This window comes from Carcharodon carcharias, chromosome 8 (genome assembly GCF_017639515.1).
Source record: "Carcharodon carcharias isolate sCarCar2 chromosome 8, sCarCar2.pri, whole genome shotgun sequence".
NCBI classification, from domain to species: Eukaryota; Metazoa; Chordata; class Chondrichthyes; order Lamniformes; family Lamnidae; genus Carcharodon; species Carcharodon carcharias.
In genome coordinates, this window is record NC_054474.1 from 54,939,574 (window position 1) to 54,953,933 (window position 14,360).

General features: G+C 40.8%; 1 protein-coding gene across 1 annotated transcript in view; it reads left to right on the forward strand.

The window, feature by feature from the left end:
- Positions 1-14,360, forward strand: part of slc23a1 (solute carrier family 23 member 1) — a 129,070-nt gene that overhangs the window by 73,605 nt on the left and 41,105 nt on the right. Inside the window, exons 5-7 of the mRNA XM_041194382.1 lie at positions 5,357-5,445; positions 8,187-8,254; positions 11,227-11,408. Of these exons, the coding sequence (XP_041050316.1) occupies positions 5,357-5,445; positions 8,187-8,254; positions 11,227-11,408 (339 nt within the window). The remainder of the gene's footprint in view (positions 1-5,356; positions 5,446-8,186; positions 8,255-11,226; positions 11,409-14,360) is intronic.

A 14,360-nucleotide genomic window follows, 5' to 3' on the forward strand; every position in this document is an offset into this window, starting at 1 on the left:
CTAAATAATTTTGTTGTCACAACCCTTGACAACACACTGTTCACTTTGCATCTATAACTGCCATTTCTTTTTGTCTTATGCCTGCAATTTGTTCTTCAGAACACAAAAGAAAACAAAGTACAAATAATGGGTTTTACTTTAAAAGTCCAACAGATATAATAATGAGGCAGTGAATTATGAATTTTAAATAATAAAAATGCTGGATTTGAATTTGAGAAAATGTAGGTTGTTGAAAATATAAAAAAATAAGTTCAAACAAGCCAATAGACATCATCAATCTTTAACTTGAGTAAACGATTAACTTTGAATTGTCACTCATCTGAAGGAAATTACAATTTTTATTAACTGTTGTGCACTGGGATCCTTTTTTCATTCGGAACAGGGTGCTGATGACTGAACTTATTTCATTTGCCCTTTGCAATCAGGTAGGTGGAAAAAAGTTTCAGTCCATCAGAATCCCAAGGCAACGGGTGAAATCTTGTGCCCTCCCCCATGACAAATTTGGCATGGGGCATTTAATCAGGTGGCAGGTGGGGATCTTGCCACCTTCCAGCCTCCAACCCAATCCCTGGGAAGGATTATGGGCAGCCATACGGGGAGCATGATGAGCAAATCTGTGCGTGGTTTCTTGGTGGCTCCAGAGGGGTGGCTCATTCAAAGGCATTCGGTGCCCAATCGAGGGACCCTGCATTAAGAAGGAGGCAGATGGTACCACAGAGTTACCACCTCCCCAATCCCCCACGAATTCCGCCACCTGCCTTCGCTCACCTCTGGCCTTCGATGGATATTGTATGAACAGTAGCCACTGCCTCCCCATGGTGCTACTGTTCAAGAGCTGCCAGTCTCTGGCTCAAAACTCCCACTGGGCTGAACTGTCACCAGGCTCCTGGATCCCAGGAGAAGGCTTGCTCATGGCCTCTCAAGTGTGTGAGTAGGACAGGATGTGTTGGGCTTTCCCGAATGGAGGTGATGCAGGGGCTCTTGCTGGCACTCCAGCCAATGGCCTAATGACTTTTCTTTGGACCCCTCCTCACTAATCGGCCATTTATTTGGAATGCACTTTAAAAATCTAATTCTGAATTTTAATTACAAGGCCAACATCTTACTGCTGCATTGCAGCTCAAATAACAATAGATTCCTCAGCATGCAGGCTTTCTCAAAATCTAATTACATTGCTTATTCTCTAGATTTTATGAACAAAATCATTTTGTTTCCTCTGAGCCATTCAACTGCTTGTGTTCCTTGCAGTCCATTTGACATGAAATAATTAAATTTCAAACATATTTCATTGCTGGTTACTTAAAACATTTTATTTTCCAGTGTTTTATGGTGGAGTTTCTAATTCCTGAATGTTATTGTTTCGATTTAAAAGCTACACAAATTGTCAAAATCTCTTTCATGCAACACCCCCATCCAAATTTTATAGATGTAATAGAAATAGAGGCTGACTTTGGATCACTGAACAAACACGCAGCTGATTTCAATAATTCATTTCAGCTAGTGGACAAACTCATTGACATTTATTTCAAGTAGGTAAATTTTCTTGGGGTTTCTCCTGCTCTGCCACCATGGACTGAATTTTCCCCACGTTGGCCCAGGGAGGTTGTGCAGGGGCAGGCGGGAACAAGTACGAACCCGATCGGTGCCCCCAAACAGGTCTGTGCTGCCATTTTATGTGGGTGGGCCAATTCAGGCCCGTTCAGCGTGACTCTCGCCTGGAAGCTCTATGCGCTCCCTATGCGGGAGGTGGGGAGGGATTCCCTGAGTCGGGGCCTGCGCTCGTTCACACATACGCGCGAAAGAGCGCAGATATTTCCGAGGCACAGAGGTGCCTCAAGGAGATGAGTTTAAGGTTTGAAAATTTAAATAAATTGAAAAACAACTTTTAAAACATGCCCCCTCATGTGACAGTGTCACATGAGCTGGGACATGTCAATGAATTTTTAAATAATTTTTATTGATTTTTAAAACACTTCATGAAACCTCATCTCACCCGTGGATGAGGTTTCATGAAAAATGTGAAGGCCGTCTGGGCTCTTCGCCTGCCTGCCAACCTTATGGTTGGACGGGCAGCTCATTTAATTGTTTTAATTAGTCTCTAACAGGACTTAATAGGCCTTTGACAGTTCGGCGGGTGCGCAGCCAAGTCAGCTGCACGCCCACCAAACTGAAAATCTAAATGATGCGCGGTGACGTTGGGATGCCCACCCGACATCACTGTGCGTCATTTTATACGTCGGCGAGTGGGCCTCGCCCCTGCTTGCCAACGGGAAAATTCTTCCCCATAATTTTATCAACAAAAAAAAATTCCTTTTATTAAATGCTTTTCAGAGCCTGAAAATTTCACAGCTGGAGAAGTAATCTCAAATAGCAGTAATTGTAATTTAAAGAAATGCGCAATTTGGTCCCACAAATGGCAGTGAGATAAATGGGAGATTTTTTTTTTATTGTTTGGGATGTGGGTTTCTCTGGCAATGTCAGCATTTGTTGCCCATCCCGAATTGCTCTTTGAGGGCAGTTAATGGTCAACTGCATTTCTGTGGGTCTGGAGTCACATGTTGGCCAGACCAGGTAAGGAAGGCAGATAAGCAAACCAGATGGGTTTTTAATGACAATTGATGGTTTCATGGTCACCACTTACTGAGTCTATCTTTCAGTTTAAGATGTTATTGATTTGGTTGAGGTTTAAGTATTTTCCAGGGCCCTTCATTCTTCAAAACATGCCAAGGAATTTTTTACATGTTCCCCTATTGTAAAATTTTGCTTTTAATTCCCCCCTTAATCTTAAATTTGTTGCCCTTTGGTGTTTTAAAAATTTGAAATTAAATTATTCACCATGGTGGACAATGGTGGGGAAGGGGTTAAAGTTTGAAAAATCTATTTCCTTACCCAAACTTCCAACCCATCCACTTCTGGCTTGAACAGAAGCTGAAAGATGGATGGATGACCAAGGCGTTGGGTTGAAACTTTAAATATGATAATAAGGCAGTGAGCCTCATTGTCATTCAGTTTTTTATAACTGCTATTGGCTGGGTTGGGAAACCCAGCAGCTTCATTAAAGCAAGGGTTTGGCAGGTTCAGAAAATGGGCACCTTACTACCTTGGATCTTATACTGTATGAAAACTTTTAAGTGATAGCCATTCACTGGTTTCATTCCTCAGGGCGATGCCTTGACCAATCAGAGGCAAGCTGCCTGGTTTAAATTTAAAACAATGCTTGGCAGTTAACTGTCAGTCACCATTAACTTGTGCATTCTCCATAACAACGCCTCTACCAATCAGAGTCCACTTGCCAACCAATTAGCACTGTCTTCTCATACAGTATAACGTTATTGCTCCCCTTGACATTGGTATTCTTGTGATTGTCCTAATGAATGGAAGACAAAAAGCTTCGACAAAATATCTTTTTCAGCAATACTCAAGTTCTGTACTACCACTACAACTTACTGATTCACCCATTCCTGACATGTCAGTTAAGTGAAAATTCAGCCCAAATGCCTAACCACTTCTTTCATTCTTTCCCCACTCTTTTATTTCCAATCTTTCTTTTCATTACTTAAATTCCTGAAGCTTAGAATTGTCTTTGTTAGCACTGTAAACTCGAAAACAACTTTGTAATTAATTGCCAAGCATGGTGAATTGTACTCCACGTAGCATATATGGTGATGCCTTCTAAACAGTGTTGCTATGATTTATATTCTGCTTGAATGAGTTCTTTTTACAAAAGACCACAAAAGGCCCCCCAGTAACAATTTTGTAAAATTGGCCCAAATGTCACTACTTAAAGCTGCCCATTCTCTAATGTCTCAAAATGCATTAGATCCATAATTGAGAATTACTAAATTAAACTTGGTGACAAGCAATTAATTCAAGCTGAATTGAAAATGTAAGTAATTGATCTGTGCCACAAAACACACAACAATGTTACTAATCAAGATTATTAGGCTGCTTTCCTGCTCTAATTCATTTCATTATTTTTCACTTTGTTTCATTAAGCAGCAGGCATCAGTTGTAACGACGCAGAATTAAGTCTTTATTGAGATATCACAGTACATGGTCTAGTTTTGCAAGTCCACGGGTCTTTATTGAACTTGTTACACATTCCAATATGAATGATCTGGTCCCACCCAAGCTTCATGACCCTATTGAGTACCACTGCAACACACTCGACAATCCAATATGCATACAACATGGCCCACTCGCAACTAATATTCTAATTCAATCTTAATGTTTACATGCACAATACCACTATGTCAATAAAAGTGACATTAGAATAACAACATGGTGCTAATAAACACGCACTTAATTCTTGATTTCCTAATCTCCTGAAATCATTCTGCTACCATGGTTGTGTGGTCCCCTTAAACTTCATGGTTATCCTGCCCTCTCAAATCCTTCAGGATAATTTTATTACCATAGACATATGTGACATGATTAACATCTGCCAGATAATCAAAAGACATAAATGAATGAATTTCACACATTCTGCCAGCCTCTTAATTTAAAGAAAACGCCCATGCCTTCAACTCTTTTACACTATGTATCCCAAACTCAGTGAGAAGCTCTTTAATTCATTGGGTGGAATTTAATCTGAACCATGGGAGTAGGCTGTGACAAAGGGGGTTGTGGATGGAGTGCCTGTTGTCTTCCTAACTGCATGCAATTCTCTCAGTGGGAAGGTATAGGATGACCTCCCACTCTGAGGCCACGTGAGGCTCTTAAGTGGCAAGTTAAGGGCTTTTTCCTGCAGCTGCTGGCATTCCACCAGCAGTGGGGTGCCCTATGCCATGTGGGGAGATCACCCACTAAAAGCTAGTGACCTCCTTGCAGGCCTGGGGAGGCTGGGCCCTCCTGACCCCTCCCATTGAGGGTCAACCCGCAGAAACGCTCTCTCCCCACCTTATTGGGGCTGGCTGGCCTGTCCCTGGTAAGCCTGACACCACTTACCTAGTTCCAGGACAGCATCAGTCTGCTGCTGTGCGCTGTTAGAATCCCAACATAGCTAATGCTTTCAGTAGCACTTTTGGGACTGAAGAGTCCCTTCCTCTTGATTGGCCGACCACTCTTCAAATTTGGACCTCCACCTTTAAAAGAATGGGAGACTAACACCAGGCAGCTGATTGCCTGATGGCCACAGAATTGGGCCGGGGCTCCCAAAACAGCTGAGGCAGGGTTGATCCAGCTTTTTGGCTGTCATTGGGGACACCACGGTCTACATTAAAGTCGGCTCATCATGTAGAGCTCCCACAAATAGCCTAGGACATCAAGTACACAGGTAGCTGAAATTGTGATTCTCCTTTTTTGTTTTAAATTCATCTTGCCTGATTAATTTTTTTCTAAATTTTGATTTGTCTAGGCTTCCCCTATTTCAAGCAAGTGCCTTTGCATTTCTTGTTCCTGCCAGAGCGATCCTTGCTCTAGACAAATGGAAGTGTCCAACTGAAGGTACTTAAAGCTTATGCTTTGCTCAGGTAGCTCTTTTAAAGATGCGATTATACACATCCATTATATATATATGTATGTATAATATTCCAAGATATAAATCATTGATAATCAACCACTAGCAATCCTGTAATCAATTAGTATTAAGACTATACACAGTCTTTATTGTTGCCTTTTGGATTTGATTTGAATGTTATGACTATACATGATTGGCAGTGTGCTTTGCTTCCATTTCAGAGACAAAAAGGACTGTCACACACAATCAGTTACTTAGCCATTTCACAAAATAAGTCATTTATATCTGATGTATTTTAGGTACATAGTTTTAACTTCATGCCTCAAAGCTTAGTTCTAGGCTCCTATCTTTTTCTCCTTCACTGGACTTGTAAACATTTTGCACTCTTCTTACATGTGACATGGATGAATAAGGAACATTTTGAATAATACTGCCTCAGCCATACCAGCCAACTTTTATTGACTCTGCATAGTTGGACATTCCAGCCTCCTCCAAAGCTCGTGTTTGTGTGTGCAAGTTTGTGCATGTATACATGGGCAGGAAACACATCTGCAGTGAGCTCTTAAGTTTGGGAATCAGCTAAGCCATCCACTGTGTGAACTAGATATCAACTAGTTGCATACCTCTTGGCTAGTGGAATTAGTTTTCTATCAAGTTTTGTATATGAAGCCTTCAATGCATGACTTGATATTGTTGTGACATTGCTGTGTATTCAATTCAAGTTGCTAAGTCTTGGTGTTAGGCTAAGCAGTTGCCATTGGTAAATCTTGGTATCAATAAAATTAGATTTTTTTTATCCAATGTGGTAGATTTTGATATAACCATAAAATAATTGTAACTGGGTAAAAGGGGCAGTTTTCTATAACACCAGATAATGCCCAATTAAATCCCATTCAATTTACAGGCTTTACAAGCCAGAAAGGCTTGCCAGTTTGAATTGAAATAATAATGGTCTCAATGATTGATTGTCCTTTAGATGTCCATGCAATCTCTTTCCTCTCTCTCTCCTCCACCACCTACCTGCTAACATTAGTGCACCATTCATGGTTGCTAGGATGAACTGATTTTTGAATACAGGTATGTGTTGGCTATTTGGAAAATGTTGCACCTTTTTTCTTGTTAGCATTTCGCATGCTTGTGGCCTCCCTTTTTTGTGACTGTTCTTTAATTGTACCCATATCACATCACATCATGCCACACCTCCACCCCAACCCTGATCAAAACTGACACTTAATGGGATCATTGCATCACAGCTATACTATAATGAAAATATCAATGTGAATTTTGCACCATGTTGCATTTATCTTGGAGGGTATTGTGACTAGCAAATCTAGCTACTTGGTAGTCTCCTCTTAATGTTTCCAACAGATTAGTAAGACAAATATCATGGCACACAAATTATAAATCTGTAAGATCCCATGAGCCAATGAGATTGACATCCATGTAATATAAATCATACAAGTTGTGTAGTTTATAGAATCATACAGCACAATAAAAGCCCATTTTGGACCTCTGTCCCTTTTTTTTGGAAAAGCTATCTAATTAGTCTCAGTCCCTGCCCTTTCCCCTTAGTCTACAAAACTTTCTGTTTCAAATATAGCTAATTCCCTTTTGAAAGTTACTATATAACCTGCTTCCATCACTCTCCCTTTAGGCATTGCACTCCTGATCACAAGTTATTAGAACCATAGAACACTACAGCACAGAAAACAGGCCATTCGGCCCTTCTAGTCTGTGCCGAAATATTATTCCATTAGTCCCATTGACCTGCACCTAGTCCATAACCCTCCAGACCTCTCCCATCCATGTGTCTATCTAATTTATTCTTAAAACGTAAGAGTGAACCCGCATTTACCATGTCAGATGGTAGCTCGTTCCACAGTCTCACCACTCTGAGTGAAGAAGTTCCCCCTAATGTTCCCCCTAAACCTTTCCCCTTTCACCCTAAAGCCATGTCCTCTCATGTTTATTTCTCCTAATCTAAGTGGAAAGAGCCTACTCACATTTATTCTGTGTATACCCCTCATAATTTTGTAAACTTCTATCATATCTCCCCTCATTCTTCTACACTCCAAGGAATAAAGTCCTAACCTGTTTAATCTTTCCCTGTAACTCAACTCCTTAAGACCCGGAAACATCCTAATAAATCTTCTCTGCACTCTCTCAATCTTACTGATATCCTTCCTGTAGTTAGGCAACCAGAACTGCACACGATATTTCAAAGTTGGCCTCACCAATGTCTTATACAACCTCACCATAACATCCCAACTCCTACACTCAATACTTTGATTTATGAAGGCCAGTATGCTAAAAGCTTTCATTACAACCTTGTCTACCTGTGACGCCACTTTCAGGGAACTATGTATCTGAACTCCCAAATCCCTTTGTTCCTCTGCACTCCTCAGTGCCCTACCATTTACTGTGTGTACTTACTGTTTACTGTTATTCTTTTGTATAAGGGACATCGGGCTCCCAATATTTCAAGTTTAAACAAAATACCTGCAAATCACTACAGTGATCAGATTTCCTAAATCAAAGTTAAAGTCGTCTTTTCAAAATGGGCACCTGCAAAATTTAACTCTCGATTTCAGATGCATCACTGTTCATCTCAGATACATAACTTTTTCCGCGTCAAGAAGATGTTTTTGAACTTTAATTATTCACAATTAATTTCTAACCCAAGTTGAAATTTAGCTATCAATGTATTCTTGATTTGTTTTTTTTACAGAGGAGATTTATGGAAATTGGACCTTGCCTTTCAACACAACCCATGTATGGTATCCACGGATGAGAGAAGTAAAGCATTAGAAATGCAACCTTTTTTAAATGCTGTCAAGAAAATGGACCGCTAGTGCAATGGGATATAACTCCTGATTTCCCTTATAGTCCAACCTTTGCTCCACTTTTGAATCTTAAATAGGCCTGCACCACAAACCTCATCCATGCTCTCAAACCCAGGTTTCTTGGAATTGGAAGCTTTTTTTTTGTTTTTTTTTGGTGGATTGGGGGTGGTGGGGTGTTAAAATTGAGGCGACTATGTCAAATATTTTTATCAGTTTAAACATTAAAGTGATGGAATTCTAGGAGGAGGATTTTTGTTTAGAGACACTACTCTTCCCCCACACCTGGTTCTTTTTTTACCTAAAGTGCGCATACATACATGAAATTTACCTGTTACGGTAACCACAACTAAACTTGCCATTTTAAACTTGTACTTCTCTGTTTAATGTGGATTAGCCTTGGGTTGTCTTGCACTGTTTGCGCCCATTTGAGTTGATATTTCAAAATGGCTAATGTATATCCATTTTTATATTCGCCAAAACTGAAAGAGCTAGGGATGTTAAAGTATTTACCTTTTCTAAATAACTGGCTTTTGTATCAATCTTTAAATCCTAACTATGAATCAATGTCATTTGTTGGTGTTACTTTGACTCGAATTAGTAACTGGTTTATGACTCCAAATATCAGTAATTGGTTTTGATGAATATCTGAAAACACATGGAAAGTACAATTGTATAATAGGTTTTGTACTTCACAGGGGACAATGAGTCAGAATCCAATTTCATTTACTGTAAATGGCCCTTGCATTTCACACTTTTAATAATGCTGCAACTAATGCAGATCAGAATAAAACCAGATATAGAAAGTGTCTGCATTATATTGTGTGGATTTTATTAAAAAACTCAAAACTTGTACAGGTGAACCAAAGGAATATTGAATTGTTAGTGAATATTTGATGCTGCTTCTGTTCGTGCAGATTATATCAGTACATAAAATATTCACAATATAGATTTCTCATTGACAGACCTAACAAAAACAAAATTTTTATTAAATAACATGGGAAGAATAAAAGATGACCATTTGAAGTAACTAGTATCTTCTGTCCAAAATATTCCCACAAAATGAAATTTTAGAAACATTTTTTAGAATAGCATGAGATCAGTGTTCTTTTTAATGGGCTGAAACCACCTCCTAACAATCTGAGCCTCCGAACTAAGGCTGTGAAGGATTATGGCTGCTTCACCTGCTGTGCCAAGTCACATTAAACTACTGTATCACTTTCTAATGTGCACAACAGCATATCCTATCTATCACCCATTTAGCACATGTAGTAATACTTTTTTTTAACAGGTACAGAACTGACGGTATTAAATACCAATTAATAGCATCACTTTTATCTGTTCCATTTTTCATGTTTAATTTGAAGAGATGGAAGTTTCCGAATTGCTTAGACACTGTATGGGTTATGTTAATTAAGCCAATGGATCAATTGAGGTTCATTACAGTTGCAAGAGTTTTTGTAGTAACTGTTCAGGTACACATCTATGTCAGCAGGGATCAACATCGTCATTTTTAAAAAAAATATTTATTCTTCCATGGGATGTTGGCATCACTGGCTAGGCCAGCATTTATCTAGGCCATCCCTAATTGCACTTGAGAAAGTGGTGGGGAAGGGAGTTCCAGGATTTTGACCTGGCAATAGTGAAGGAACAGCAATATTGTTGCAAGTCAGGGTGAAGTGTGGCTTGATGGCAAACTTGCAGGTGGTGGTGTTGCCATAGCTTTGCTGCCCTACTCCTTCTAGAGGTAGGTGTTGAGAATTTGGAAGGTGCTGTTGAAGTAGCTTTTGTGAGTTACTGCAATGCATCCTGTAGATAGTGCATACTGTGCATTGGTGGTGAAGGGAGTGGGGTGCCAATCACGTGGGCTGCTTTGTCCTGGATGGTGTCAGACTTCTTGAGTTGGAGCTGCACTCATCCAGGTGAGTGGAGAGTATTCAATCACACTTCTGACTTGTGCTTTGTAGATAATGGACAGGCTTTGGGGATTCAGGAGGTGAGTTACTTTCTGCAGGATTCCCAGCCTCTGACCTGCTCTTGTAGCCACAGTTTTTATATTGCTAGTCCAGTCCAGTTCAGTTCCTGGTCAATGACAATCCCAAGATGTTGGTTTGCAAAAATAATACTCCAATATCCTGATCTAGACTTTTTTTTTTGATTTTTCAAATGAACACGAGGAGAGTGGACAAAAAAAATAAAATAATGAAACAACATAAATTTCTTTTCACAGTTTTCATACACAAACTCTCTAAAATATAAGACAATGTTACATTTTGTGTTGCTAATATTTCTGCCTTTCTTGCCTGGTTTTCTTAGTTTCTTATCATTCTCATCTTGGTTTTCGATTTCTCTAATTTATGCTTTGTGCCTCTTTTCTCAATTCCCCCTTTCTTGGCTTTTTTTTTCTTCTTTCCCCTAGTGTACTCCAGTCCCCACTGAAAGACTGAACCAAGCATCATATTTGTATGCATTCAGCAAATGCTGCAAAGCCCTGTAGGTCAGGTAGTTGTTGGAATATCATGTCCAATTCGTTTTAACCACTGACCTCTTGTTGGGATGAGATACTCTTCCTGTTGTCCAAATGGATATTAAGTAAATCGCATCAATAAATTATATTTTGGGAAACATTAGGTCATGACTGAAAATAATTTGTCTTGTTATAAGTTAATCTTATCATAAATTGAGGTGCTAAGTTGCACTGTGATACAAGTACAGTAGAGGAACTGCATTTTTTAAATAAAACTTTTTTTCTGATTATTTAGTCCAACAGTTCCAATGTTTTGCTGTAGGTATGCATTACCGAGCATTGGTATTAATAATGGCGCCATCGTATCTAAACTCTTCTATTGATCATATAGCATCTTACTTGAGCAGTAGTTATAATTTCTAGACAATTTTATTTTGTTCCAACTATTTCTCTCCATACAGATACAAGGTGCAATTATAATATCTAGTTTGGTTGAAGTCATGATTGGCTTTGTGGGCCTTCCAGGAGCTCTGCTTGGTTACATTGGACCACTCACCGTCACCCCTACAGTCTCCCTTATTGGATTGTCTGTGTTTCAAGCAGCTGGGGAAAGAGCTGGATCACACTGGGGCATTTCCATGTTGTAAGTGCAATGTTTGATTCGTTTGGTTATATATCAATGATTGCATTGACTAAAAGAGTAGATTGTAATAATCTAAAGTATTTTTCTGAGTGAATTTCCCACTGGATCAGGGGAAGGCAAGCCCGCTGACTCTGGCTGCCCCGCAGCCGTTTAACACTCCATGAGGCATTAATTGCTTAAGGTCAGGACTTCTGCCCCCATCTGGGTAGGAAGTTCTGCTTTAGAGCTACCGATCTAATTGGCCTGCAGCTCTGTAGTGCCAGCGGTGCCATGTTCAAGTGATGTCCACTACAGGTAGAACCTGAAGAAGGGATACTGGGCTGAAGATAAGCTTAGGGTTTCAGCAGGGCCTGCCTGATGGGTCCTATTGGGGTGGGAAGTTGGTGGGAGAGGGTTGAAGGAGTGATAGTAGGAGAGTGCCATCAATGGGAATATAGCTTGAGTGTGGATGAGGTCCTTAAGTGGCTATTAATTGGCCCCTTGAGGGCCTCAATAGATTCAAGGGTTGGTGGGTCACAGGTGTCTCCACCACCTTTAGCTCTCCCTGTAAAATGGAAAGTGCGTAGGTGATGGGCAGGCCAGGTACTGAATTTTACAAGCACCCTGCTTTCGAACCCACCAGTAAAATTGCAACCATAGACATTACAGCCGCTGTACCAGGGAGATAAAGATCCATATCCTGAACCTATCTTGAAATTTCACTGATTAGCACTCAAGTTGGCTAATGTCATCACCAGAGGTTATGAAATGCAATGTCATACTGGCACAGAAAGTGATTCAACTCCAAAAGTTAATTAAAACATGATAGTATGGCTCTAAACTGCATATGACCATTCCATGAATTGTCAGCACTGACTGCATAACAGAAAACATGTCATTACCATCCCTTACTTTATTGAGCACTTATACAAAAGAACTGCAGAGGAACCCAATTTTGCAGCCAACCTTTATTTGTTACCTTTCTTCCATGCCAGTTTTTCCAAACAAAGATGCTGATTGATGTTGGCTGTTTGTGAACCTGACAGTGTTTTCAGCTGAGTGTTTTTTTACTCGCTCATGGGATGTGGGTGTCGTTGGCTATGTCAGTATTTATTGCCCATCCCTAATTGCCCTTGAGAAGGTGGTGGTGAACTGTTTGAACCACTGCAGTCCTTGTGGTGTAGATATATCCATAGTTCTGTTAGGATTTTGACCCAGTGCCAGTCATACATTTCCAAGTCAGGATGGTGAGTGGCTTGGAAGGCACCTTCCAGGTGGTGGTGTTCCTATCTATCTGTTGTCCTTGTCCTTCTAGATGGTGGTGTTGTGGGTTTGGAAGGTGCTGTCTAAGGAGGCTTGGTGAGTTCCTGTAGTGCATCTTGTAGATGGTACACACTGCTGCCACTCTGTGTAAGTGGTGGAGGGAGTGAATATTTGTGGGTGGGGTGCCAGTCAAGTGGGCTACTTTGTCCTGGATGGTGTCCAGCTTCCTGAGTGTTGTTGGAGCTGTACTCATCCAGACAAGTGGGGAGTAATCCATCACACTCCTGACTTGTGCCTTGTAGATGGTGGTCAAGCTTTGGGGAGTCAGGAGGTGAGTTACTAGCTGCAGGATTCCTAGCCCCTGTCCTGCTCTTGTAGCCACAGTATTTATATGGCTAGTCCAGTTCAGTTTCTGGCCAATGGTAACACCCAAGATGTTGGTAGTGGGGGATTCAGTGACAGTAATGTCATTAAATGTCAAGGGGGTGATGGTTAGATTCTCTCTTGGTGCTGCTTATTGCCTGGCACTTGTGTGGTGCAAATGTTACTTGCCAGTTGTCAGCACAAGCCTGGATATTCTCCAGGTCTTGCTGCATTTGGACATGGATGGCTTCAGTATCTGAGGAGTGAATAGTGCTGGACATTGTACAATCGTCAGCGCACATCCCCACTTCTGTCCTTATGATGGAAGGAAGGTCATTGATGAAGCAGCTGAAGATGGTTGGACCAAGGACACTACTCTGAGGAATTCCTGCAGTGATGTCCTGGAAATGAGATGATTGACTTGCAACAACCACAACCACCTTCCTTTGTGCTAGGTATGATCTCAACCAATGGAGAGTTTTCCCCCTTATTCCCATTGACTCCAGTTTTGCTAGGGCTCCTTCATGCCATAGTCAAATGCTGCTTTGATGTCAAGCACAGTCACTGTCATCTCCCCTCAAGTTCAGCTCCTTTTGTCCATGTTTGAATCAAGGCTGTAATAGGGTCAGGAGCTGAGTGGCCCTGGTGGAACACAAACTGAGCATCAGTGAGCAGGTTATTGCTAAGCAAGTGCCGTTTGATAGCACTGTTGATAACCTCTTCTATTACTTTACTGATGATGGAGAGTAGACTGATGGGGTGGTAATTGGTCAGGTGGGATTTGTCTTGTTTTTTGTGTACATGTTCTACCTGGGCAGTTTTCCAGTGTAGATGCCAGTGTTGTAGCTGTACTGGAGCAGCTTGGCTAGGAGTATGGCAAGTTCTGGAACAGAATTGTTCAATACTGCTGCTGGAATATTTTTGGGGCCCATAGCCTTTTTAGTATCCACTGCATTCAGCTGTTTATTGATATCATGGAGTGAATCGAATTGGCTAAAGACTGGCATCTGTGATGCTGGAGACCTCTGGAGGAGGCTGTGATGTATCATCCATTTGGCGTTTCTGGCTGAAGATTGTTGCAAGTGCTTCAGCCTTATCTTTTGCACTGATGTACTGGGCTGCTTAATCACTGAGGATGGAGATATTTGTGGAGGCGCCTTCTCCAGTGAGTTTTTTAATTGTCCACCACCATTCAAGATTGGATGTGGCAGGGGTGCAGAGCTTAGATCTGATTTGTTGACTGTGGAATTGCTTAGTTCTGTATATCACTTGCTGCTTACACTGGCTGGCATGCAAGTAGCCCTGAGTTGTAGCTTAACCAGTTTGATACCTCATTTTTAGGTATGC